The 23,360-nt window shown below is 57.9% G+C and overlaps 10 protein-coding genes and 1 non-coding gene across 11 annotated transcripts; 4 read left to right on the top strand and 7 right to left on the bottom strand.

Annotated features, from left to right (window-relative positions):
- Positions 1–1,426: 1,426 nt before the first annotated feature.
- On the bottom strand, positions 1,427–2,071 carry A1Q1_06287 (uncharacterized protein; the record flags this gene model as incomplete). Its single annotated transcript, XM_014327891.1, has 1 exon — positions 1,427–2,071. One exon carries the CDS (start codon positions 2,069–2,071, stop codon positions 1,427–1,429), a length of 645 nt encoding a protein of 214 aa, XP_014183366.1.
- Positions 2,072–3,780: 1,709 nt separating this feature from the next.
- On the bottom strand, positions 3,781–4,410 carry A1Q1_06286 (uncharacterized protein; the record flags this gene model as incomplete). Its single annotated transcript, XM_014327890.1, has 1 exon — positions 3,781–4,410. The coding sequence occupies one exon, from the start codon at positions 4,408–4,410 to the stop codon at positions 3,781–3,783; it is 630 nt and encodes a 209-aa protein (XP_014183365.1).
- Positions 4,411–6,075: 1,665 nt separating this feature from the next.
- On the bottom strand, positions 6,076–8,072 carry A1Q1_06285 (uncharacterized protein; the record flags this gene model as incomplete). Its single annotated transcript, XM_014327889.1, has 2 exons — positions 6,076–7,843; positions 7,882–8,072. The coding sequence occupies 2 exons, from the start codon at positions 8,070–8,072 to the stop codon at positions 6,076–6,078; spliced, it is 1,959 nt and encodes a 652-aa protein (XP_014183364.1).
- Positions 8,073–9,710: 1,638 nt separating this feature from the next.
- On the bottom strand, positions 9,711–10,637 carry A1Q1_06284 (putative hydrolase; the record flags this gene model as incomplete). Its single annotated transcript, XM_014327888.1, has 1 exon — positions 9,711–10,637. The coding sequence occupies one exon, from the start codon at positions 10,635–10,637 to the stop codon at positions 9,711–9,713; it is 927 nt and encodes a 308-aa protein (XP_014183363.1).
- Positions 10,638–11,276: 639 nt separating this feature from the next.
- A1Q1_06283 (uncharacterized protein) lies at positions 11,277–12,512 on the bottom strand (the record flags this gene model as incomplete). The annotated part of the gene is made up of 1 exon (XM_014327887.1): positions 11,277–12,512. The coding sequence occupies one exon, from the start codon at positions 12,510–12,512 to the stop codon at positions 11,277–11,279; it is 1,236 nt and encodes a 411-aa protein (XP_014183362.1).
- A 366-nt stretch (positions 12,513–12,878) lies between these two features.
- A1Q1_06282 (uncharacterized protein) lies at positions 12,879–14,978 on the bottom strand (the record flags this gene model as incomplete). The annotated part of the gene is made up of 3 exons (XM_014327886.1): positions 12,879–14,261; positions 14,321–14,681; positions 14,815–14,978. 3 exons carry the CDS (start codon positions 14,976–14,978, stop codon positions 12,879–12,881), a joined length of 1,908 nt encoding a protein of 635 aa, XP_014183361.1.
- Positions 14,979–17,139: 2,161 nt separating this feature from the next.
- On the top strand, positions 17,140–17,823 carry A1Q1_06281 (uncharacterized protein; the record flags this gene model as incomplete). Its single annotated transcript, XM_014327885.1, has 1 exon — positions 17,140–17,823. The coding sequence occupies one exon, from the start codon at positions 17,140–17,142 to the stop codon at positions 17,821–17,823; it is 684 nt and encodes a 227-aa protein (XP_014183360.1).
- Positions 17,824–18,225: 402 nt separating this feature from the next.
- On the top strand, positions 18,226–18,828 carry A1Q1_06280 (uncharacterized protein; the record flags this gene model as incomplete). Its single annotated transcript, XM_014327884.1, has 1 exon — positions 18,226–18,828. One exon carries the CDS (start codon positions 18,226–18,228, stop codon positions 18,826–18,828), a length of 603 nt encoding a protein of 200 aa, XP_014183359.1.
- Positions 18,829–18,871: 43 nt separating this feature from the next.
- On the top strand, positions 18,872–19,737 carry A1Q1_06279 (uncharacterized protein; the record flags this gene model as incomplete). The annotated part of the gene is made up of 3 exons (XM_014327883.1): positions 18,872–18,942; positions 19,095–19,565; positions 19,617–19,737. The coding sequence occupies 3 exons, from the start codon at positions 18,872–18,874 to the stop codon at positions 19,735–19,737; spliced, it is 663 nt and encodes a 220-aa protein (XP_014183358.1).
- Positions 19,738–19,961: 224 nt separating this feature from the next.
- A1Q1_06278 (uncharacterized protein) lies at positions 19,962–21,197 on the top strand (the record flags this gene model as incomplete). Its single annotated transcript, XM_014327882.1, has 1 exon — positions 19,962–21,197. One exon carries the CDS (start codon positions 19,962–19,964, stop codon positions 21,195–21,197), a length of 1,236 nt encoding a protein of 411 aa, XP_014183357.1.
- Positions 21,198–21,371: 174 nt separating this feature from the next.
- A1Q1_t005 lies at positions 21,372–21,449 on the bottom strand. The gene has a single exon. It is a non-coding gene; the product is annotated as a tRNA-Gly (tRNA).
- Positions 21,450–23,360: the final 1,911 nt, after the last annotated feature.

Genomic DNA, 23,360 nt, shown 5'->3' with positions numbered 1-23,360 from the left:
TGGTGCGCAGGTGGTGTGCGCTGGGTGGGATAACTTGGGTGGTGAGTGTGAGTGTGTGTGTGTGTGTGGTGGGAGAAGAGGTGGTGGGGATGGATCTTTTTATCTCTGGGCGGGCGGACTGGATGCTGTGGGGAGGGAGGGTGTGCCAGTGTGAATGCAGGCTAGGAATGGTTCCGCTGCTCGGTCGTCCGACGTGTGCCCAACGGAGAGAGCAGTCGGCGGCCACAGCACACGCACACGCAGACACCTCGTTCCCTGCATAGGCGAGACTCGGCTTTGCAGCTTTGGAGCCTGTCGCCTGAGGCGCCCAGCGAGCCCAGCGAGCCCAGCGCGGGGGGGGGCGCGGAGCCACAGGGAGCCAACGGGTGTCTTCCCTGCGTGGCCACGTCGGACGCGACAGCCGTAGACTAGGTAGACTAGCAGCGGGCGGTGTGACGACTGCGACCGGCGATGCGATAGGCTGTGTCACTCGCCGGCTCCGTCCGCCGTGATAGGCCACAGCTCGAGCAACGTGGAAATGGTGATCCGTGCATCGCGGAACCAAACATCCCACAGCCCAGCGGGGCCCGGGCTGCCGAGACCGTTGCCCAAGCCACACTACTGCACGGCCCTCTTCCGATTGTGTGATACTCCCATTTCCAATGCACGGAGCCAAATCCCGCCCTTCCTCCTCGATCATAAGGGTTACGTAACCATCCACCATTGCCGCAACTACCAGATCCCCTTGCGGCAATGGACATCATTCCTTGTCTTCCTCATCATCAACAGTCAGTCATCCCTTAGCATGTCTACGAAGGAATTGCCATCGACAGCGTAGTCTCGAGTACTCTATCAGAACTCTATTCAGATTGAACTCAAAACGAGGCTTGATCACGAGTTGTGATCTGTTCCAGCGTGCTGCTCACTCATCACAGGAAGCCTGCGGCATATCCGAAGCCTTCCCCATGCAGCAACTCACAGCAGAGAAGTCAGCCTGACTTGCTTCGATCACATTACCGCACTCAGCCAATTATGAACACAGCGATTCCACATCGTCCACATGCTGCAGCCTTCCACGTCTTCCTTCGGCATCTCCCACTCACTTCCGGCCCGACCTCCACTAGCGCCATGAGCGGCCTCCACCACCGCTTACACCCTCCGCCCATCCGACATGTCGGCCCTCCTCCGGAACACTTCCATCATGCCCACCTTTGACGAGTGTGGTGGTTCGGGGTCGGCCATTCTGTCTCCGGTCGGCAATCAGTCCACGTCCACGACTTCCGATGCAAGAGTGCGCACATGTCATCAGGAAACCAATCTCAAAAACTATCCATTTACGCGCCTTCCTTATTACGTCCTTGGAGTTGGGGTATGTATGTGCATCGCATTCCGCACTGCTCTTGCATCTCACTGCGATTTACTGAGAAGGCTACTTGGCGCAGCTTGGTTACTTGGAGTTCTTCTCCTCGTCCTCGCCCGCCTTCTTCGCGGCGTCGTACCCGGTCACAAGGTCCGCATAGTCGGGGATATGTCTCTGCAACAACGCCCCGAACCCCTGTACATCGTTCCGCCAATCCCTCGCCAATTCGCTAGCAACAGCAAACCAGCTCATGAGCTGGGCCCCGGCCGCATTCATGCGGCTCCACGCCGCATCGCGCGTGAGAGCGTTAAACGTCCCGCTCGCGTCTGTCACGACGTAAACCTCGTATCCCTCCTTCAGGGCGCTGAGGGTGGGGAAAGCGACACAGACCTCAGTCACGACGCCGGCGATGATAAGCTGTTTCTTGCCCGTCGCCATCACGGCGGCGACGAAGTCGGCGTCGTCCCAGGCATTGATCTGACCCGGACGAGGGATGTAGGGCGCGTTTGGGTGCTGCTGTTTGAGCTGAGGGACGATGGGGCCGTTGGGCCCGTCCTCAAACGATGTAGTCAGGATGGTGGGGAGGGAAAAGTACGCGGCCAGGTCGGAGAGGGCGAGCACGTTGGTGCGGAACTTGTCGGGATCTATGTCGCGCACGAGGGAGTTGAGGCCCACTTGGATGTCTATGAGGAGCACGGCGGCGTCATCTTTGTTCAAGCGGGTGTAGGACATGGCTGTGGTTTCTGGCTGGCTGTTGTGTGGTGTGATTGAGGAGAGGCGGTGAGTTTATAGAGGCATTTGGAGGCCGCCTTTTATGTCTTTCTAACTGCTCCTTCGCTCGCCGAGCTCGCTCCATCTCGTCATCATAGCCACCAATTTGACCCCGGCGTCGCATATCCCGACCCCAAGAAAGCAGGTGAGGCCGCCGATGCTGATGACAGCTATGTGCCAACCGTAACTATTGCTAGTGCCACATCCTGCCCGCAACTCGGCTCGCTCGGAAGATAAATGACGTCGGACAATCTTAATGGACCTCACCGGCTCTACCCATTCTCCTCCTATGAACGAAGATCACGAGATGACAAGCTCCAAGCTCAAACGAGCAAACCTTAAGTGGCAGTACGTCTCCTCGTATTGCTTCTTGCCGTGGAATGAGGATTGGCGGTCATTCCAGATTCCAGCTCACCTCGGACTCCGAGTCTGGATTTTATCGGCGAGTTCGGCGTGCACGGAGCTGCGCCTGGGGCCTAGTGAACCCTGTCTTGTCGAGAAGCGCTGAAAGTTGTGGGGACGCAAGGGGGGTTTCGCAGTGTCGCTGTTGCCCAGACTCCGCTGGGAACGGAGAGACCCGCTTCTGTCAAGGATGATGTGGCCGCGCCTAGACCAGTGCAGGCCCAGTGGAGGCGGATGTGGAGGGGGGTGTGGCAGACATGGAAGACTTGTTTTGTGGCGAATTTTCACCGAATTTCTCTCCATTTTGGCCCATGCGTTGCCTATCTTCCTGCCTCTTCCTCTTCAGCCATGATGCAAGACATCAAACTTGCTGTATCATTCAGAAAATATTACTAAACATGTACTCCGCTCCGAGCACCCTCATATTCCTTCCTCTAGTTCATCGTGAGCTCAGTCCATCAGCACCGAGCCAACTTCCCTGGCATGGTTGATGATTCTCAGCTGTTGTGAATAGAGATGGAGGAGCTGGACAAGAGATAAGCCCCCAATGGGGGAGGAGACCGGGGCGAAAGCGACGAGCGTCCTTCGGCTGGCCGGGGCCACGGGGGGGAACAATCGGTTGTGCCCGTGGTCACGGCCTCGAATTGGGTGAGAACTGAGCTTAACTGGTTGGTAGCACGACAAACAAGCACTTCCGATGCGCCAACGCTTCGCTAAGAAGCGTATCGGTGTTCCAACATCGTCTCTGCTACTACATAGCAATGACCCTGCGCACCATGCGGTACGGAATCAGCTGACCTCAGGTTTGACGAGTAGCACGTTCCATCTGTGTACATCGAAGTGCCTCTACAGAGGTGGTCTGCTTACGACTTACAGGCCAGGCAAATTAACGATAAGCCACGATACCGTTGTCGCTACCCAGGTTCAGGGCAGGAATAGTATGAAACCTGAAACTGTAACCCCCGGCGAGTCGGCGATGTTGACAGCCCGGCCTACAACTGCTGATCATCCTCTTCTGTCGCCAACGCGCTCTGCCTCTTGAACACAGCTGGGACCTGGTCTGGAAAGTTGTTTCACGGGGGACTGCTTATGCGATCCCCGACTCTCTAATCGCGAGCGATGCGAATCAGGGATTCCATCTATGGTTCTAGGCACCTGCGGCACGCCCCAACCGCAATTATCCGGAATGAGCATCATCATTTGCGATATATACATGATCGACAGCGAGAACTCTCTATGGTTATACCGAACACCGCGTCTACATCAGCTTACAAGTTAACGCTCGCGAACTGCTCCACCAGTCCGTCGAGGTGTCTCTGCAGCTCGGGCCCTCCCTCCCTCCGCGCCAGCGACCTCACTTTGTCGAAATATTTCTCCCGCCCCGCCACGATGCGCTCTGCCGTCATCCTCCCTCTCTCCTTGCACCCATTGTAATAAGCAAACTTGACTTTGCAAACCTCAAGCTGGGCCTGCACCTGCCGATTCTTGACGCAAGATTGGGCGTGCAGCAGCATCTCTTCGAAGAGCACGGTGCGGCGTCCCGCGGCATAGGCGAAGGGAGAGGTGTGGCTCTCGCTCTGCAGGGGCAGGATGGAGACGATGGAGCCGGCGACGGAATGTGTAGGTGAAGAAGGGCGGATGGGGGGCTGCAGCATAACGGTGCTGCCGCTGCTGTGCGAGTCGTCGCTGCATGCGCTGGCGACGGAAGTGGCCCAGGAGGAACAGAACGAGGAGGTGTCGTCCAGGTCTGAGAGGGGCACGGAGACGAGCGAGGCATCATCTCTCGCACCCGCTGCAACGGTCGTCCGGCGGGCGGGTGTTTCCCGTTTCGAGGGTTTCTCGACCGCGTGGCAGATTTCAGTGGCGGAATAAAAGACGTCAGTAGAGGAGTCGGACATTTCGGGTTCGGACGCGCGGCGGGGGCGGGGAGCGAGTGAGTGTCTGAGTCTCCTTCAACTTCTCGAGACTCTTAGACGGCTCCGTGCGCCTTGTTGGTTCGGAGCGCTGGATGCCAGTGGGGGTCGAGGTCTGCAGCTGTGTGGGAACGATGGGGCTGGGCGGACCGGAACAGTCGGTGTCCTCGACCTTGGCATCGGGGGGTAGGCTGAAGCGCACACCGTAAGCGAGGCTGCGTCTGGGCGTGCGCGGGCGGCCGGGAGCCGGAGAGTGGTTCTCGCTCGTACGAGCTGCCCCGTTGGTGGGGAAAGGGGTGCTGCTGCTTCTGCCTCCACCTCCACTTGCGTCTCCCCGATCTCTGCCGCTCCTGATGCCGAAGGGACTCCCATCGCCGCCGCCTCCGCCTCTGTGGCCATTACCGCCGTCGTGGCGAGTGTTGGGAGTGTTGCCGGCGCCGATCGTGCGGATCACACTGGTGATGTCACCGTCTGCGCTGTCAGCCCTGCCGAGGGTGGCACCAACTCATTTCCTGGTCATGCAAGCGGCAAATGTCCGCATCCCGCTTCTCCTCCAGCTTGCCCCGCAACTCGAGATACAAAGGCCAGGTGGTGTAATGCCAAGCATGTGCCTTCTGAAGTTGGCGCAGCTGCTCTGCATATCGATCGTTGATGATCTTCTCCTCGCGTTGAAGATAGAGGTTGACAGAGGTTGTGTTGCGCATGGCGGTGGCGACTGTGAGCTGGAGAGGAATGACCACTGTTGGCAAGGTTTAATACCTTTTGGTCTCGGGTTGCTGGTGGCGTCTACGATATGATCCGAGCATGGGACAGGTCTTGAGGCAATTGAGGTGACCGGGTTCTCGGAGACCGACACGTAGATCTGCACCGCACCGACATTGCTGCTCATAGTGAGACAGGTCGACTTCGAAGCGAGGGCGAAAGTGGGCTGGTACTATCGCTTGATGCAGCTGCAGCTCGGCTGGGTGGAGACACCGAGTAGAAACGTGCGTTTTCCTGAATAACTACTGAAGCACTGTTGTCGGGAGCTCCTGCGCCTTCAAAGAGTGTGCAGCTCACACGACCCGACAGCGCAGGGGCCACCCTTGTCTCATCACACTTGCGTCTGAGCGAGATCCGACGCCAGCGTACACTGCCTTGCAAAGCCACCACTCGCAAACGTGCGTGCTTGGTGAGTGCGAGTGCAACTGTAGTCCGTAGAGACTGCTCGGCCTGCCCTCAGCCTGTCATTTGGGTTGGGTCTCAGCACACAGATGTCCTTCCGACGTTCATTGAGGATTGCGGGGTCCCATGTTTGGTTCCACCGAATCTGCTCTGGACCTCATCACCATCTGCCATCTGGTTGCAGACGAAAGGAAGTAGGACGTAGGTGAGGTCGTGGAAGATGCTGGATACGGGACAGAGACATTAATGTATCTCCGAGCGTGAATGATGGTGACCTCATGTGACACCCGTGGGAAGGAATGGTTTTGGAAACGCGATGCTGTGCACATCACACTCAACAAGTACCATCCCACCGAGTTCATGTTTTTGCTGAGTACTTGATTATACATGCACATTTCGGAAGTATAATCTGAGAATTAGAGAGTCATGATACCCTGTACTGATGTGTGTACTATTTCGTTACCAAGAGAGAGTGATGATGTATAATTACTTTTTCTCGTTGAGGTTGTCAACGGTGTCAGAGGGCGTCGCGGCGTACGCATCCTCCTTGTCGAGCTTGTCGGCCTTCTCGCGCTCGAGCTTCTCGATCTCCTCCCTCTCGCTGCGCTTCGCCATCGCAATCCTGCGTCCAGCCTCGACAATCTGCTCGTCCTCCGTCAGCCCAATGTCGTGGATGAAGAACATGGCAATGAACATGGGCACCTGGATGCACGTCGCGACAATGGCGAGGAGGCGCATCGTGTTGGCGTAAGACTGGATGATCGAGTCACCAATCTCCGTGCCGTACTTGTACTCCATGGCGACTTTGATCGAGCCGAAGATCTTGGGCGCGAGCGCCTTCGACGCCGCGGGCAGGTTGGCGCGCAGCTGGTCCGGAAGGTCGTTGGCCCAGATCGCGCCAGCGACGGCCGTACCAATGGCACCACCAAGCGACATGGCCATGTAGAAGATACCGGTCGCGACACCGAGATTCTCGCGCTTCGCGGCCGCCTGGATCTGGACCTGGCCGCAGGTCTGGAACATCGCACGGGCAAATCCGTACATGACCTTGGCACCGACGAAGCAACCGATAGCGTTCGAGGCGCGGGGACGAGAGAAGAAGTAGATGTCGAGACCCATCGAGAGCAGACCGACGGGGATACCGAACCAGATAGCCCAGGCGGTGTGGAAGTGACGGTTAGGGCCGAAACCGAGCTTGCGCGCGATCCACGTCCAGTAGCGCATAATGATACCGATGGCAAGCGCGAAGACCTGGAAGGTGATGCGGATGGTGTTGTCAACCTGCGTCGCGCGGGCAGCGGAGAGACCAGCGGCGACCTGGAAGTAGGATTGGGCGTAGGTCTGAATGATAGCGTAGGACATGAAGTCACATCCGTTGATGATGATGAAGGCGACAAGAGAGCGGTTCTTGAGCGCGAACCAGCCGATCAGGGGCTGCGAAGGCTTGTACAGCCACTTGGGGCGCCAGCGCTTGGGGAGCGACCAGAGGACGAAGAAGAGCGTGAGAACACATCCCACACAGAGCATTGCGATGTTGCTTCCGTCCCATTCGGAAGCGACACCCTTGGCGAGGGTGAGCGGGACTAGGATGAGGCAGAGACCGCCGACGAGGAGCACCATGCCGACAACGTCGTACTCGGAGAAGAGCTGGTAGAGAACCGAGCCACGCTTGGGGAGAGGGTCCATGCCGGGCGTGCGGCGGACGCGCATCGTCCAGGAGTACAGGATAGCGAGGAAGGGGATGCTCATGACGAACTGGATAATGCACCACATACCGTAGCCCCAGCGCCAGCCAGACTCCTTGCCCCAGTCGTCGAGGATGCGGCCACCAATCTCAGCGCCAGAGTACATCGAGATGATGTGGGAAAACGAGTCGGCCGCGACGTTGTAGAATCCACGCTCGACAATGTTGGTGGTAGAGCCGAAGTAGACCTGGGACGTGATACCCTGGCCCGTGCCCGAAATGCCCGTGAAGGTGTGCGCGCCGAGGTACGTCTGCACGTTCTTGCAGCCCGCCATCATGGCGTCGGAAATGATCTGAAACACGACAAAGACGAGGAACGCGGTGGGCGAGATGCGGCCGACGTTGTCGAGAATCTTGGGGACGACGGTGTAGGTGGCAATCGAGAAGACACGGGAGATGATACCAGCCGCCGCGAGCTGGGAGTGGCTCTTGAACGCCGAGGTAGCGAAGGCGGTGAAGGGGGACTGGGTGTACTGGGCGAACGTCTCCGCAAGCGACATGACAAAGTACCTGAAGAGTCAGTGGCGGTCGATGCAAGGGCAACTCACGCAACATAGGCGATCTGGATGTCCTTGCGCGTGATGACGGAGATGATGTTGTTCGCGGAGACGATACCGCGCTTCTCGGTCGTGCTGCTGGACGCGCCCTCAGAGTGGTCATCGCTGCTGCTGGCGAACTCGACGTCGCCCTCGCGCTGGGCGTTGTAGTGCACCGGCTGTTGTGACGGCTGGGCACTCATGGTGGAGAATGTGTGGAATGAGAGTTGCTGGGGACCGTCTGAGAGCTCGACGTCGGCTGCTTAAGAACGGTTAGCCCCTTTTCAGCATCGGCCGATAAACCGTGGTTTGAAAGCCGTGACTGCTGCGATGAGTCGGGTTCACAGAGTTGCAAAATTCCAAAGTCTGCACGCACAGGGCAGCGCCCGTATCAGATACGCTACCGGGACCGCATTGGGGCGTCCGGCTTGCGTCCGGAGGAAGGGCTCCGGGCAGCAGGCAGGGGGAGGTGTTCAACCGACCGACAGCTGTTGGTCGAAAGCGTCTGTGCACATGGACTAGGTCTCAGGGCCAGAGCGTGCTGCCAAGAACACGACGACCGCGGATGGCGCAGAATGGGCCCAGGTGGGACAGCGTGGGAGGGGGAATGTCGGAGCTTCTCGCTCTGGGCAGAGATCCAGCTGAGGGGAGCAGAAAGGCGGGGGAGGGTGACAATGGGTGAAGAGGAGCGCGATGGCGAAAACCTGAGCGCGGGGGGTGAAGGTTTGTGCCTGGGCAAGTTGCGAGGACGGAAGGGACGCCGGCAGGGAGGAGCCAGGGCGTGTGTCGGTGACCAATCACCCTCTTATCAGATTAGGACGCGGGCCCGACATGGGTTAAGGTTTCCAGCCGAACATCCACCACCGGAGGGGCTCATAACGGTGGACCTCTTGGCGTACGCTCGCCGCTCATTTTGGGAAGCTGTACAGAGATGCCGAGACTTGAGAGCTATTCCAGTATACCATGCATATCCAGCTGCAGAACGAGCTGAGCGGGTGCTGGAGGGAGAAGGCGGTAATCTCACCAAAATTCGTTCGGCCGATCATTCGCTGGTGCGGCGTCTACCGTTAGTTCACCTAACAGCCCTCCAAAGCACGAGACGCTCTCTGTGTATGCCCAAGGAGTATGAGCACCATCTGGGAGTCTCAACTGGGCAAGAACCGCGAACCAGGCCGTCAGGACGCAAGGTGTTAGCTGCTGCCCGACTAGCCGACCAGCAATCCCCGTCCACGGAGGTTTCGAGCCATCCGACCCTGAATTAATCGCCGTGGACGGAATAAACGCTCTCACTGTGTGTAAACGAGTTGGTCAGCCGGTTGTTGTTGCATGCCACTGTCGTCCGAACCGCACTGGTGCGCATACTTGGCATGTCGGAGGCGTTGCGGCAGGTGGATCTCAACCCGCCGAATGTCAGCTGGACACCAGCCTGGCATCAGGTGGTTCATCTTGGAAAGGACGTGGCTTTCGGGCTTGATCGGCGCGGAGAAATGGGCTGCGCCTCGATGACGATCAGTCGGACCGTTGTTACGCTTGCCGGATAGCCTGAGTACGAGTTGTGCTTGGAAAAGTGCAGAAGTTTTGATCTTATGAGGGAGAGGCGATCTGCCCATGGAACCTTAATCTGTTGATCTACCGATCGGTAGCCGTCCTCAGCTCGTCAACGGTCGGAGGTGACGCCATCAGCGTCGGTATCCTGCTCCACAGGTGTTGGCGCAAAACGGTGCACCTAGAGGTGCTAGAGCTAGTGAGAAGCAATGCCGAAGTGACAAGAGGTCTTCCTTAAGCCTATGCATAACTGAATACCCAACGAGCTTCTATGTAAAGGGAAACCGAACGAAATACTAGTAGCCAAAGAAGGCAAGACACTCCTTGGCGATAAGCTCCGGCTCATCGTTAGGAATGTTGTGCGCCGAGTTATGCGCGGGGACATACTTGCCGAGCTCACCCATCCGCTCCGCCCTCGCCTTGTGCGCATTCGTAATCTTCTCCCTCATGCTTCCGGGTGTGAGCATCTTCTGTCCCGAGATAACCGTCACGTTGATATCGCCAGTATGCGCGGGATTGTCGAGGAGCCACCTGAGCTGGGCGGGGATCTTGCTGAGCTCATAAGCACTGGCGCGGGCGGCATGGTACGTCGTGCCCGCCTCGAGGGCTGCGGCGCGATACGGCTCGGGAAACTTGGCGAGCATGCCCTCCTTCCGCTGCCTGTAGGTGCCCATGATGGCCCAGGGCTGGAAGAGCCACGAGCGCGCCCAGAACATCCACCACAGGTACCATGTGTAGTAGTTCTCGCAGTGCTCGTCGGTTGCGTCCACGAGGGCGATACCGGCGACCGTACTCAGGTCCCTACGACTGGCCGCGACACGGCAGATGGGCCCACCCCATGAGTGACCGGCCAGGACCGCGCGCTCGAAAGACAGCTGGTCGAGCAGTTCGCCGAGGTCATTCGCCATGTCGTCGAGCGTTCGCCAGTCGCTGAAGGGAGTAGAGTCGCCGTATCCGGAACGGTCGTAGGCTACGATTTGGACTGAACGGCCAGCCGAAGCGGCCTGCGCCTCGATGGCCTCGACGGTGGGACCCCAGTACGCGCCCGCCGTAGTCGCTCCGGACTCGAAGAGGATAAGGTCGGCCGCATCGGCGTCGCCCGCGCGGTAAGTGACGAGGGTGCGGCCGTCTTTCAGAGTGACGTGGACGGCAGAGTCAAGCATCGTGCGGCGGGGCACGGGCGTGTCGGCCCTCTTCTCAGATGGTGCAGCGTCGGTGGCCATGGTCGTGTCGCTGCGGATGGAAGTGCTGAAGATGGAAACAAGTGAAACAACAACAGTTATCAGTGTGAAAATAACAGAGTGTCATTCGGCCAGCGCGTACCTGACCTCAAATCGCAATGACCGATACCGGAGAGCAAGGCGGCGGGCACCGTGAGCGGCGAACTTGAGCTGCCGCGACGGCGGGGATACGTACAGGGGGTATGTGACAGGGGTCCGACTGGAATGCAGAGCAAACCCTGGAGGTCGGCCGACCCAGGAACACTGGATACCGACACCGGAACCCAGGAACGGGGGCGTGCCTAGGAACGGGATCTTTATCTGATAATTCTCCTCCGCCCTGAACAAACAAAAAAGTTCAACGAACCATGCCCGGGTGCTATGGGCCCGCAAGTGGGAAGGCAGGCCCTTGCATGCGCTGAGGCTGACTTGCGTACGTCTGACTGGTATGGCTGCAACAGTTTTCGTTGTATCACTGCCGCGACCTGCCCTTGCGGGGGTGAGCGCTCACCTCGTTGAGCCATTGGGCGTCTTAATAGATTATGTCACATTGGGACTACAACTCCATACTGTACAGCGCTTGCTCTACGACACGCTCAGTCCATCTTGACCAACAGACTTGGGGCTACTTCACGACTGTTGTCAGTCGGAGTCCCAGTCAGAACTGTCGTACGCAGACTGTCTCAAAGCCTGGAGCCCTGGCTGCCCGAAGAACGCACCGGGCGTCGAACCCTGCATAGTGGAAGCAGAATGAGACGGCGTCTCATCATCCAGCGTGCCGTCTGCGAGAGCTTTGACGATGGCGGCGAGCCTTTCCTTCGGGCTCCTGCATTGGTTATCGGTGTTGACCTGGGGATGGCGGGCGGCGCTGGCGGGCGGCGGCATTGAATTGAGGTGACGAGCCAACAAGGTGGAAGAGAGGTCGGCCTGGTCTTTGGATGCTGGCTTGTTAGGAGGGTAGTTGGTGGATCGGGCGGGAGGTTCGAGCTTGGGAATCTCACCATCGGCCTCTCGCAAAGCTGGCGCCAACTCCGCCATCAGACGGGCACCGAGCTGAACGTGCTGAGTAGCGAGCTCTCCTCGAAGCTCGGCCCTAAGTTCGTTCATGAGCTCGGCCTTGAGCTGCTCCTTTATCTCGGCCCTCAGCTCGTCTTTCAGCTCATCCTTCATCGCCGCCCTCTCCGCGCGCGACACAGCATCCACACTGCCAGCCAGAGCCTCCATCTCATCCCTCAACTCTCGGATAAGCTCAGCATACGCCGTATCCCGCTTTATAACCTCTGCCTTCTGCGCGCTACACAGGCTCTGGATTTCATCCTGAAGCCAGTTCGTTAAGTGTGCCCTTGCGGCGCTCACTTGTGCTTCGGCTTGCAGGAGGAGGACTTGCTGGGCCTTGTGCTGATCACCTCGGAGGGAGTTCAGCGTCGCAAGGCTGCGCAGTCTGACCTCCTCTCGCGCTGCGGTTTTGAGACGGTCTAATCCCGCCGAAAGGCGGGCGTTGATCTGGAACCCAAGAGCAGTCTGGAGGGATTTGTGTTGGGAGCGGACACGTGAGTCGACGCGGTCTTCAATTGCCTGAAGGGCAGCATCGCTGAGAGGAGGTTCGGGAGGATGAAAGGCGGCAGTAGCCCCGGAGCCAAACACGAAAGGCTCCTGTGTGGCTGGAACTCTGAGCTTGGTCGTCGAAGAGGAGGGAGGGTTAGCAGCGGTGGCTTTGTCGTCGATCGAAACATTTGGCGTGTCTGAAGGCGAGGCGTTGGAATTGGGCTGCGCGTGATCGATGGGGGCACTGAGACCTTTGGGGTACACTGAGCCTTTGCCCCGCACGCTAACGCGTTTGGCCTTCCGGCGAGGCAATGGCTTCTCGGCGCTGGTCATGTGGTTGAACAGAGGATAGGTGGTGGATGTCAGAGGAGAGACCTGAGAGTGTTCCGGACGCGAAGCAGAGGAGGTCGAGGGGGTGTCGTGGAGTAAGTGAGGGACAGACGGATGGATGTGTACAGACACCTGTCAGAGCATCTTAAATAGAGTGGAGATGTGGACTAGCCTTCTCATGGGTGGAGGTGGATCTGAGTTGCTGCGGGGAGACTAGCGAGCAAGTGCCACACTATCCGCAGCCGTTGACGTCAACGCGTCAGTGGATGGCACCGCCGCAACGTAAACAGCAGTGCATAGCATTGGTAGTTGTGACAATCATCTTAATGGAATTGATTGAAGCGCCCGAAGCATGTTGCGGGCATCGTCTCAGTGTGAAGCACGGCCGAGACCAACGTCCTTCGCCAGACCAATCTTGCGGAGACCGAAGACAGCGAAGATGGCGATCGCCCAAGGGAACGCGGAGCAAAAGTAGAACGCAGCACGAACACCCTGCAGCATGTCACCGGTGTTGGCGTGCACCTCACTGACGATGAGAGACGTGACGCAGGTGCCCAGCGCCTGGCCAATCTGGACCGAGGTCTGGAACAACGCGCCAGCGACGGACTGCTCATCGTCACGCGACATGTTGCTCATCAGGATGGAACCAACGGCAACAGTCATGTCTGCCCCGAAAGGGAGGCAGCAGCATGCGATAAACTCCATTGCCCAGTAGGACGTGCCGGCGGGCTCGGCCGCGTAGAGAATGCACGCTGCGCCGGAAAGAATGCCGCCCACGGCCAGGATGTGTGGCGCACGGAACCGAGGCACGACCCACATGACGGCTACGGCGGCTATGACTCCGCAAAGCGATGCGGGAAGTGAATGCAACGCGCTGCCGAACGGAGAGTACCGCTTGTAGTCCTGGTAATAAAGCGAAACGAGGTAGATCCAACCCGCGATCGAGATGAAGGGTAGGAAGGCGGTCAGGCACACTTTCGTTAAGCCGAAGCCGTTGCGACTCAACATGGACATCTTGACAATCGGCGGTAGACTTGTGTGATTCTCGATATATCGTTCCCAGAAGCCAAAGGCGACCAGCAGCAAGATGGAAATGACAAGGAGCCCGACGATGTACGGTGTCCGCCAGCCGGATTCGGCGATGCCGGACTCAGTGATGGAAAACGTGAAGAAGCAGAGGGCGGCGGTAATGAGGAAGCCTCCGAACCAATCGACGCGCTTGTCAACGGGACCCTCTGGCTGAGGATCCTTCGGAATGACGAAGAAGCCGAGGACCAAGGGAACGAGGGCGATACCTCCGAGAACATAATATAGATACTCCCATCCACTGCCGCCGGCGCTAGCCATGGCTCCTCCGACAATCATGGCCACAGACGCCCCGACAGGATTGCCCATGGACATGGAGCCGTAAGCAATCGTCCTGGACTTTTGGTCGCGGAAGTTGACGCCGACGATGCCGAACGCAGCGGGTGTAGCAACGGCGAGTCCGACGCCTACAATGGCGCGAATGACACAAAGGGGGATGAAGATCTTGACGGCGCCGGAGAGGAATGTGAAGATAACCGCAGTGAGCATGCCACCGAGGAACAGCCAGCGACGCCCGAAGATGTCGGCCAACCGGCCCGAGATGAGCAACGAACAGCCGTACGAGAGGGTATAGCTCGATGCGACCCATTGCGCTCGGAGTTGTGAGACACCCAAGTCACGGGACATGCGGGGGATTGTGAGAATCACCGAGTTGGAAGACATAGACTGCAGGTTAGCTTCGATAGTCTGCCTTAGCTCACCGAGATGAAGAGACAGAACATCACCACAATTCCAAGGATGATCTTCCGAGTCTTCGACAACTCGGGGATACCAGCATCCGAGTATAGTGTCGATACGTAGCTCTCCAAGTCGTCTGAAACCGGAGGCCTAGGGAGGCAATCAACGTTCCCAACAACATCGCTACTGCCTTTCCGCTCAGCAAGGGAGCCCTTGGAGCTGAGATCTGAGTCACTCCTGGCCAAGGTCTTCTCTGAGTCGATGCGCTGCAGGTGTCCGCCCTGGTCCTCGCTGACGGCGAGCTGGTCACCCGGTCGTGGGCGTTCTGATGATCGATCATGAACGTGCGAGTGCCATCTTACTCGATTCTGCTGTGAAGACTGATCGTGAGGAGATTGGCATGATTGTCTGGAGCCACGATGTTGAGATGAACGAGAGCGCCGGTGGCTATGGATGCTACTAAAGGAGCCAGGCCGGCTGGTATTCGATTCTGTTCGCGGGCGATAGAGATTAGCAGCCCCTGGCAGCGGCTTCGACGGACAATCGACGTGCGATTCCGTCAACGATATGGTCGAAGGTCGATTCGTGGCTACGGCGCCCGTGGTGGCCACGGTCTTCAAATGGCTCCTCCGTATCACTGAGGGCGACCTCGTCAAACTGGACTGCCGTGGACTGGAACTGTTCAGGGCGAGGGAGCGGCGACATGTTGACTGTGTAGAGATCGAGTCAGTAGGGCAAAGTGCGTCTGGAAGAGAGCAGTCGACGCTTTAAAAGCCTTCGGGCAGCCACTGCGTCGAGCAGCGTCGATGCTCGACCTCACAAACCAGAACGAAGCTGCGCATCGTTGAAAAGGCGCAGTCTTTGAGTTCGAGGGTGGCTGAGCAGGATCGGATGGGGTTTTGAGGGTGATCCATCTTATCTTCTGCTCTGAAGCGTGCGGAGTATCCGAGACGCGAGGTCCGATGAGGCTGAGGCGACAAGATAGTTTTGCACTAACAAGTGGTTCACCGCCCACACTTGCGCCGCGGCTCGCAGTGTCACCATCAGGCTGGGGTTGGGGTTGAGTTACTACACCTCTGGGGCGTAGTGTGCGGAGACCCGCTGCTCTCATCCAGAGGCTCGCTGCAAGTTGCGTTCGATTGGCCCGAAGCCTGCGCTGTGTACTGGCTGCGGGTGGAGTGGGAGTGCTAAAGGTGAAAGTACAGGCCTGAAGATAGCCCCGATTACTGACGGAAACAGGCTACACGACACATTCGAGGTCAACTGTTATCAGCTACTTTCGTTAGAACTCATGAATGCGTGGTTCGCGTCGTACACGGGAGCTGCCACGAGATCGCGAATGCTGATTGACCAGGTTCGCACGTTTGAAGGGCCGTGACGCGATGCTTTCATCTTGCAATGCAGGGAGCGTCGTCAACATGAGCTCGTCTGCCGAAGCGAGCGAAGCGTCAGATAGTTCCTGGTACCAACGTTTCGTGAGCCATGCAGAATGCGACGGTTCACATGTCCACACTGACGCGGTGATGGTGAGTAGCATTGACGCAATCTCCATGGCCACTCGAGTTTATCCGTTTTGCCATCGTATTTTGGGAACTGGTGATCCCAACTGATCCAGCGGACCGCCCGCAGTCCGGACAGAGTTTCTGTCAATCAATAGCGATAAGCTAGAACATATAGAACCCACTGCAGCGTACGTAGCGCAATCGGATACTGCTGGCGTCTATCCCGGCGCGGCACACGTGCAGAGTGCGATGCGAGCTTGGAGGATCTTCAGGCGTTTTGGAGATCAAGAGCTGGCTTTTTGCGACCCGCCCTCCATGTCCCAGGCTAAGTGTCCCGTTTCGCAGTTTGTCGCAGACACCGCCAGCACATTGCTTGCCGAAGCTCGCCGGGCGACCACCCCTAGCTGCGTTCTGCGTGATCAGTGCGCCGAAAAGAGTGGAGGCTCGGTGGGGGTTTGGGGTTGGAAAGGCATTCTGGGGTCTAGGAAGACTGCAACTGTCTGAACCATGTCCCACATTTCACCCTAAACTTGTCATATCCCCTTGCTGGTGGCACAATCCAACAGTTCAACAGGCTTGGCTTGCGAAGAGCAAGGAGCTGCGAGCGGACCGATAATTGTCCGACTCCAACGCTTCACGCGTTCCGAGACGCTTGACTTCCAGGGTTGACGTGACGGCGAGAACTCAAAGAAGGAGCATAGCTCACGTTGTAGTCACTGTTCCGTCGGTATCGGAAGTGGGCCACTGAAGCAACTGGCTTGCGTCATACGTAGCAGACCACCAAGCTTTCACATGACTGCGCGTGTGACGAAGAGTGACGGAGGTAGACGTGGTATGAGACCTGCAGGTGACAAGTTGCAGTCCACGGAGCGTGAGAGGGTTAAAGGGGGTACTGGCTGTGCATGTGTCGCGAGGATGATGTGGATGTGACAATGGTACGAAGGACTGTCTGCTGCTTGTTGTGAGTCCAGTCATCGGGAGACAGCATAACCAGGAGGACCGAATAGACTCGCATCGTCCTGTGTTTCTCTTGATCAGATGCGAATAAGCTGATTCTCAATGTAGGCAACCAACTCTCTCGTCTCGTCAGCTACATCACCACACAGCTGAATAGTCTTGCAAAGCGCTTCTCCATCTCCCCCATCGCCCGAAGCGTCGAAGGGCCAGTGCCCAATCCCATTCTCACCATCCGGCTCCGATGGCGTCCACCGCGCCCCGATCAACCCGTAGTCGGAGCGGTGGCCGTCGGCCATCAACGACGAGGGCCCCTTAAAAGCAGGATGTTACTGACTTCTAATGCTGCAGTATGCCCAATCACTCGACCACAACATTCGTGTCAGAACAGCGCTGTATTGCCTCTCGCAATGTATATCGGTCATTTCGCAATCGCCGTCCTCGCCCACGCATTACTGCGCGACGTCCATGCCCTACCGTTACTATTGGGTACAAGCTTCTTGGACCTTCTCGACGGGCTTCTCGCCTTCCCCGGAGTCACGCAAGTCCGTGCCAATGCCAACGCCGGTCCTTATCTCTTCTACGACCTCATATTCATCGACTGGGATCACTCTCTTTCCGCCGCTGCTTTCTGGTCCCTCGTCTGCCTTCCCTTATGTCTCGCTGCCGGATACGAACAGCGCACAGCCTTAGCTACAGCGGCAGTCTGCCTCTCTCACTGGCTCGCTGACTGGCCGATGCACAATCACGACCTCGCACTGTACCCCCATTCGGAACGACACTTTGGCGGCGCGCTCTGGAGCCGCCTCGGCACCTGGTCGTGGATTCTGGAAGGATTGCTCAGCGCGCTGTGTCTAATCTTTGCGGCCCGGCAGCGACAGATGAGCAAGTGGGTTCCTGTCACGTTCGCCGTACTGTTCCTTCAGCTTTCGCCATGGGCAGCTCCGACACAGTTCGCCGCCAGCCTCTCGGGAAATGCCGCCAGCCGTCTGTACGGCGTGCTCATCGTCCTTGGCTTTATCGGCCCCTCCTTGCTCCTGGCCAAGCTGCTTGGTGACACCCCCGAGCCCTCTGCCAAGCAGAAGAGCTCGTAACAGCTATGCACAGACTACCGTTGTGTCCGGTTGAAGCAGGTCATATCTAATCCAGGTGACCCACACTGGGACCGCATTACTGACCTGCCGGGACACAGGTGTGCGTGGAGCGCAAATCAAGCGAGCTCGTCTCATCGGCGTATGCGATACACAACCAGAGCGTCAACTGTGCACATCTGCGTCCCAGCAACCAGCCTCTGACGCACTCGCGACGAATCACTGCGCAGTCTGCTGTCAATGGGCCACTGTTCCACGAGCGTGCGTGCGACTACGTGGTCAGATTGCGCCCCCAGGCTGCGAGAGCAGCCCCATCGTGACACGACAACCCCCTTCCACCTCAGCTTCCAACTTAACCTTCACTTCCACTGACCTTCCACTCATCTTTCGCACTCCCAGTCGACCATGAGTAGCCCCACAATCAGCAGCAAGAAGCACAAAATGGAGTGTGCAGGAAGCAAGAGTCACGACACCCTCAAGGCTTTGCCGGAGAAGGTTATCCCCAATCCGGTCGATGAGCGCCAGACTCCGACCGAAATCGTTGAGATCGCCGCAGCAACAAACAGCGACGACACGACCGACTCTCGAGCCGAGTCTAAGCAAGGTCTTTCCGAGACGATTGGGGACGCCGACAGCACTCAGTCTCTACCCACTCTCCCCAAGTTGCCAGTCATCACGCCGCTTCCCCCTCTGCCCTCCGTTTCATCCTCCGACCCCGGCAGCATGTCTGACATGCTTTCCGCCGTTGCGTCGATCGGCTCCGACCCTCCCTCGGCTTCTGCTGCACCTACCCTGCGGCAGGACATGACCGAGACCGAGGTCGACGCAGCGATACAGGCCGAGATGGCCGAGCTGAAGGCGGAGATTGCCGCACTCAGGTCGTCCATTGGTGACAGTGCCGGTGTTGGGTATGAGGACCAGGGTCAAGAGAAGGATGGAGAGGACAACGTGCTCCACATGGCCCAGTTCAAGCTCGATCATGTCGAAGAGAGCATGCGCCGCCTCTAAGTGAGCTCTGCATCACTGCAGCTGGCTTACTGATCAGCCCGCAATGTACAGTACAGCAGCTCTGGAAGAGCAGTTCAGTGGACTCGGCCCTCAAGAACAATACCTCCAAGCAAGGTAAGTGGCCCTACATACGGAAGTCAGCTCACTGCAGCCAACCATGTTCATTGTACAGACGCATCCGTATGCACAGCCCTCCCAGTCGTTTCAGAGTGCGAAAGGTGCCGCTGGAGACGGCGGACACGCAGCGCACTGACGGTTGCGTGCAGTGCTGGCGTGTCACCCCGTGTCCGCTTCTCTGACCTCATGACTACCCCTGACTTGCGTATTGGGCATACCTATCTGCCAAGAACCTATATGAAAGAGCCAACCTTGGAAGGAACATCCAGCAAGCTCCCAGCAAGACCTTCAACGGGGATGAAGCGGCCGCAGAAGCCTAGTCGCTGTGAGACTGTTGAAAGAAGCCACATCTCTGCTGCCCTGGCCCTCGATCAGCGCACACCCCCCGGGTACGAGTGCTCGACCGGAACCCACCTGGAGCTGGTCACCGCTGTGCAGAGACTCACGGCCGAAACCACACTGGCGCTGCCAGTCCTCACCGCCCGCGAAGTGTTTGGTGTTGATCCACGGGCGCTTACACCACCAACGCTCTTCAGCGCTGGGCAGGAGGTTGACCTCCTGACATCACTGCGGGACGAGTATAGGGCATTGTATTATACATTTCAGCACACGTTGCGTAGGTTTGTCGCAGTGCCTCACATTGATGCTGTTGCTGTGCTCCAAAACTTCAGGAAGAGGTGCAGGACGCCTGAAGGAGCCAGTACGGCTGTGCAGCAGTGGTGTCGCTTGTCGGCCGAGATCGAGTTTATGACGAACGTCATTGTGTTCAGCGGGCCAAGGGATGTTCAGTAGTTTGAACGTTTATGCACAGGTGCAGTTCCAGCGGTGTTGGTTGTAGCAGAGCTCTGATGTTAGGTCCATCGTCCGTCGTCCGTCGACGCACAGACCCGGCGTCGATCCTCGTCATGAGCGCCCATGCGCCCAGTTGTTTGGTTCCCTCCACTTTCTGAGCTCCGCCTACTTTGTCTTCGTCATCCTTCTCCACATTGGCCTACGTAGATTCATCAACCCAAGCCATGACATCTACTCCCCCTAGCGATGCCAGCGCGGGGAAGAAACGCCTAAGCTCAAATTCACCACCACCGGCGAAGACCGCGAAGAGGATAAGAACACGAACCGAGCGGTGGGAACGAGCCTGCCTTCCCTCCCCAAAGGGGTCGACATCGTCGCCTGAGGACACCGGCCCTCCCAACCACCGCTGGGACGAAGACGACTTTATGGATATGGACGACCATCAAGATCTGTGCGCCGCGGTCTGGGGTCTGATGGAGGGCACCGATGCCAACCCAATACCGCCTCCCAGCGAATCGACACAGTCCACTCCCCAGCATACCGGAGCAAAGTCGACTTCGGAAGACTCCCAACCTGCCTCCTCTTCCTGGACCGATTACGAGTGGATACCCTTTGAAGAATGCAACCGACACTTATGTGAGAAAGCTGAAAACGTACATGCACCGGCGCCCAACGTCCCGCCAGCTGAACCCAATACCGACACATACCAACCTGCCGGCCTCACTGAGAACTCGAGCCCTTCGTCGTTTTCCATCATCGTCACCCCAGACTTTGGCCATGTTTCCTTTCCACACTCCCCAGAGCAATTGGCGCCAGCATCTCTCCCACCCAAGCCTGTCACTAAGCAGACATGCTGCGAAGACAACAGCCCTCCATATGAACAACTTCCACCGCGATCGCTCTGCATCAAAACGACTGGCTTCGAAGAAGACAGCCCGCAGTACGAGCTTCCCCCTCCCAGCTCCCTTTTCATCCTGACGAATGCCCCCAAAGTCGGCAGCCATCAACGCATCCCACCCCTTCTCCATCCATTATCCAGCTCTATGTCGGCTTTCAACAAGGACAATAGCTCGAACCCAAACGTCAACAGCAACACGAGCACTCACGCAGACGGCGACCCTCAAGGGCAACGCACAGAGGTGCACGCCACTCTGCTGCAGACTCGCGCGACCTTCGCTTCCTCGCTTCACGTCCTCGACCCCGACGCCGAGCTGAAGAAGTTTGAGGAGAATTACGAGCCACCCATGGGGACGGAGGCCGAAGCGGAGATGCACCGCATGCACGCAGAAATCAGCTTCATGTGGAGCGTCATTCGGAAGGGTCGGCACAAGGGTTTGAAGAAGGAGGAGCAGGTCCCAGACACCTCCAAGGCGCCGAACGACGTTGCTGGAGATGCGACGATAAGTGATGGACCCGGTCAAAAGATAGCCAAGGTACTCGGAGGCAGCGTCGGAGAGTAGTAGTATAAATGTACAAGAATTCACACGTAACAACGCCTCGATCGTCGTTCACCGCAAGAAATAGACCTGTCACATCTGAACTCACACCGCACCGGGTCTCTTCACTTAACTATCTTCCTACACAATCAACAACGTCCAACACGCCTGCATACACCTCAGAACACCTAAAAAGCGTACATCCAGGGGGAATCGAACCCCCACCGCATCGATACTGCTTGGCAACGATGCATGATACCATTTCACCATAGATGTGATGCGCGCGTGATTTCTTTCACAAAGGCCGGGGGCGTCGGCGGCTTTATGTTCGAACGCGAGGCCTGGAAAAGCTGAGCAGACGCCATCCTATACCCAGGGAATGGTCCTGTTGGTTATGGTGCTGTGGGGTTGCAAACGGGGCCCGGTGGCTTGGGCGCTTGACCAATTGGACGAGATGAGTTGTCAAATCGGGAGAGGAGTGGTGGATCTACCCCCCAGTCCCTTTGTCGACCTCCCTCGATCTCACGACTGCGGAGCACCTTGCTGGTCAGTCAACTCGCTTCAATGCAAGCACAGGATGACTCGCGCAAGAGCGTACAGTGTGAGCCAACTGCAGTCTGACATCGCTCTGACATGGACTCTGTGGTGCGTGCTGTCGCTGAGTTCTGGATCTTCACTCTCGTGGGTCCTCTTGTCCAAGTTCACGTGACCTCTCTGCCTCAACCTCGCCTCGCACTCCCTTACCCTAGTCTTCTGGCTCTGTTTCTTTTCTAGGCGTTGTGCGCTTCCCAAAGGAAGATGACGCGAGCCCCGCCCTCCTTACCTTCCTCGCTCCGTGGCCGTAGCCAAATACCTCACCTCCCTCTTAAACGACCTTGCTCTTGTCGTAAATGCACAGCTTCAAGAGTGCCAAGATCTGTGGGCGCATGAGGCTTACACAGTTTGGCCAGGCCTAGATGGCGTCCAAGAGATTAAGCAGGCGGTGCCAGTCACGGTCGATCAGTTAATTAACGGAGTATCCGAGCTGTGCAGCGGCTCTCTGGACGCATGCATACTGCCCTGTCATTCGAGTCTTGACTGACTGGTGGCAATCACGCACCGAATGCAGACCCATTCGGATAACAGCGACGCCCCCGCTTTGCAGTGCAGTGTGCGGCGTCTTGCGGCGGCCTCCTGTCACAAGTGCAGTGCGTACTTGCCTGCCGATTGAATGCTCGCCCCTCGTGTTCTATTTGCGTCTCCACTCAGGAGACGGTGAACCCTATCCTGTGGTGAACTTCTGTTTGGAGGTCGCGCGGAGACTCTGGCAGCATGGACGGATGGTGAACGGTGGAGCGCCTGGCCCCGGCAGTCCCTGGCTCAATGCAGTCTCCTTGCAACCCAGGCCCATGGCTGGAGTGGTGTAACCCGGGCGTTGTTGGTGGAAGAGCGGAGGCCGGAAGGCTGGGTGGAGAGGCACTATTACGTCACGACTTTTTCATGTCTCCATGATTTCCACTCTGGCACCACCTTGATTCAGACGCCGATACATTTTCCGCGACTACATTCTCCGCCGCTCATGTGCATGAGGCTGCGGTCTGGAGAGGCATGTGCACAGGGTTTAAGGCCCTCACACGACTGATATCATTCCGCCCGTGCCAACATCAAGAGTGGGACCACTTCCAACTGCCGGCCATGCTGCCCAGCATGCCCAGCGTGCCCAGCATTAAGCGCGGCACGCTCATTATGGTTGCCCTCCATGCAGCACGTAAATGCACGTAAGCCAAGAATGTGTCTGGAATGACGTTCGGAATCAGGGCGCTGCCCTTACGGCCTCACCACAGCTTCCGCCACGGGTGCTTCCGACGGGGCTGCTGTCATCTCTTGAGCTTGCCCGGGAGCGGCGAAGGCAACGGCGCGGCGGCTCGCGGCGCTCCCCACGATCGCACATCCATTGCTTCAACGTCACACCGTCACTTGACTCCGGGCCGTCCCTGAACACCTTCAGGAGGAGGCCGTGCCGAGGCCGTGCAGGCCGAGGCCGTCATGGTGATCAACACGTCGCGACGGGCTCCACTTCTTCGGGTGGGTACCCGCCAGGGAAGCAGCTTTTCTCTCCAGAAAGGGGATGGGTCCGTAGGTTATAAGAGACGGAGTTCTTCTACGTGCGCCACGCACAAAATTATCGCCACTCCCTTCCTACCAGCT

The sequence above is a fragment of the Trichosporon asahii genome (assembly GCF_000293215.1).
Source record: "Trichosporon asahii var. asahii CBS 2479 unplaced genomic scaffold scaffold00006, whole genome shotgun sequence".
NCBI lineage: Eukaryota > Fungi > Basidiomycota > Tremellomycetes > Trichosporonales > Trichosporonaceae > Trichosporon > Trichosporon asahii.
The sequence above is the reverse complement of the archived record's forward strand: the minus strand, read 5'-3'. Positions and strand labels throughout refer to the sequence as shown.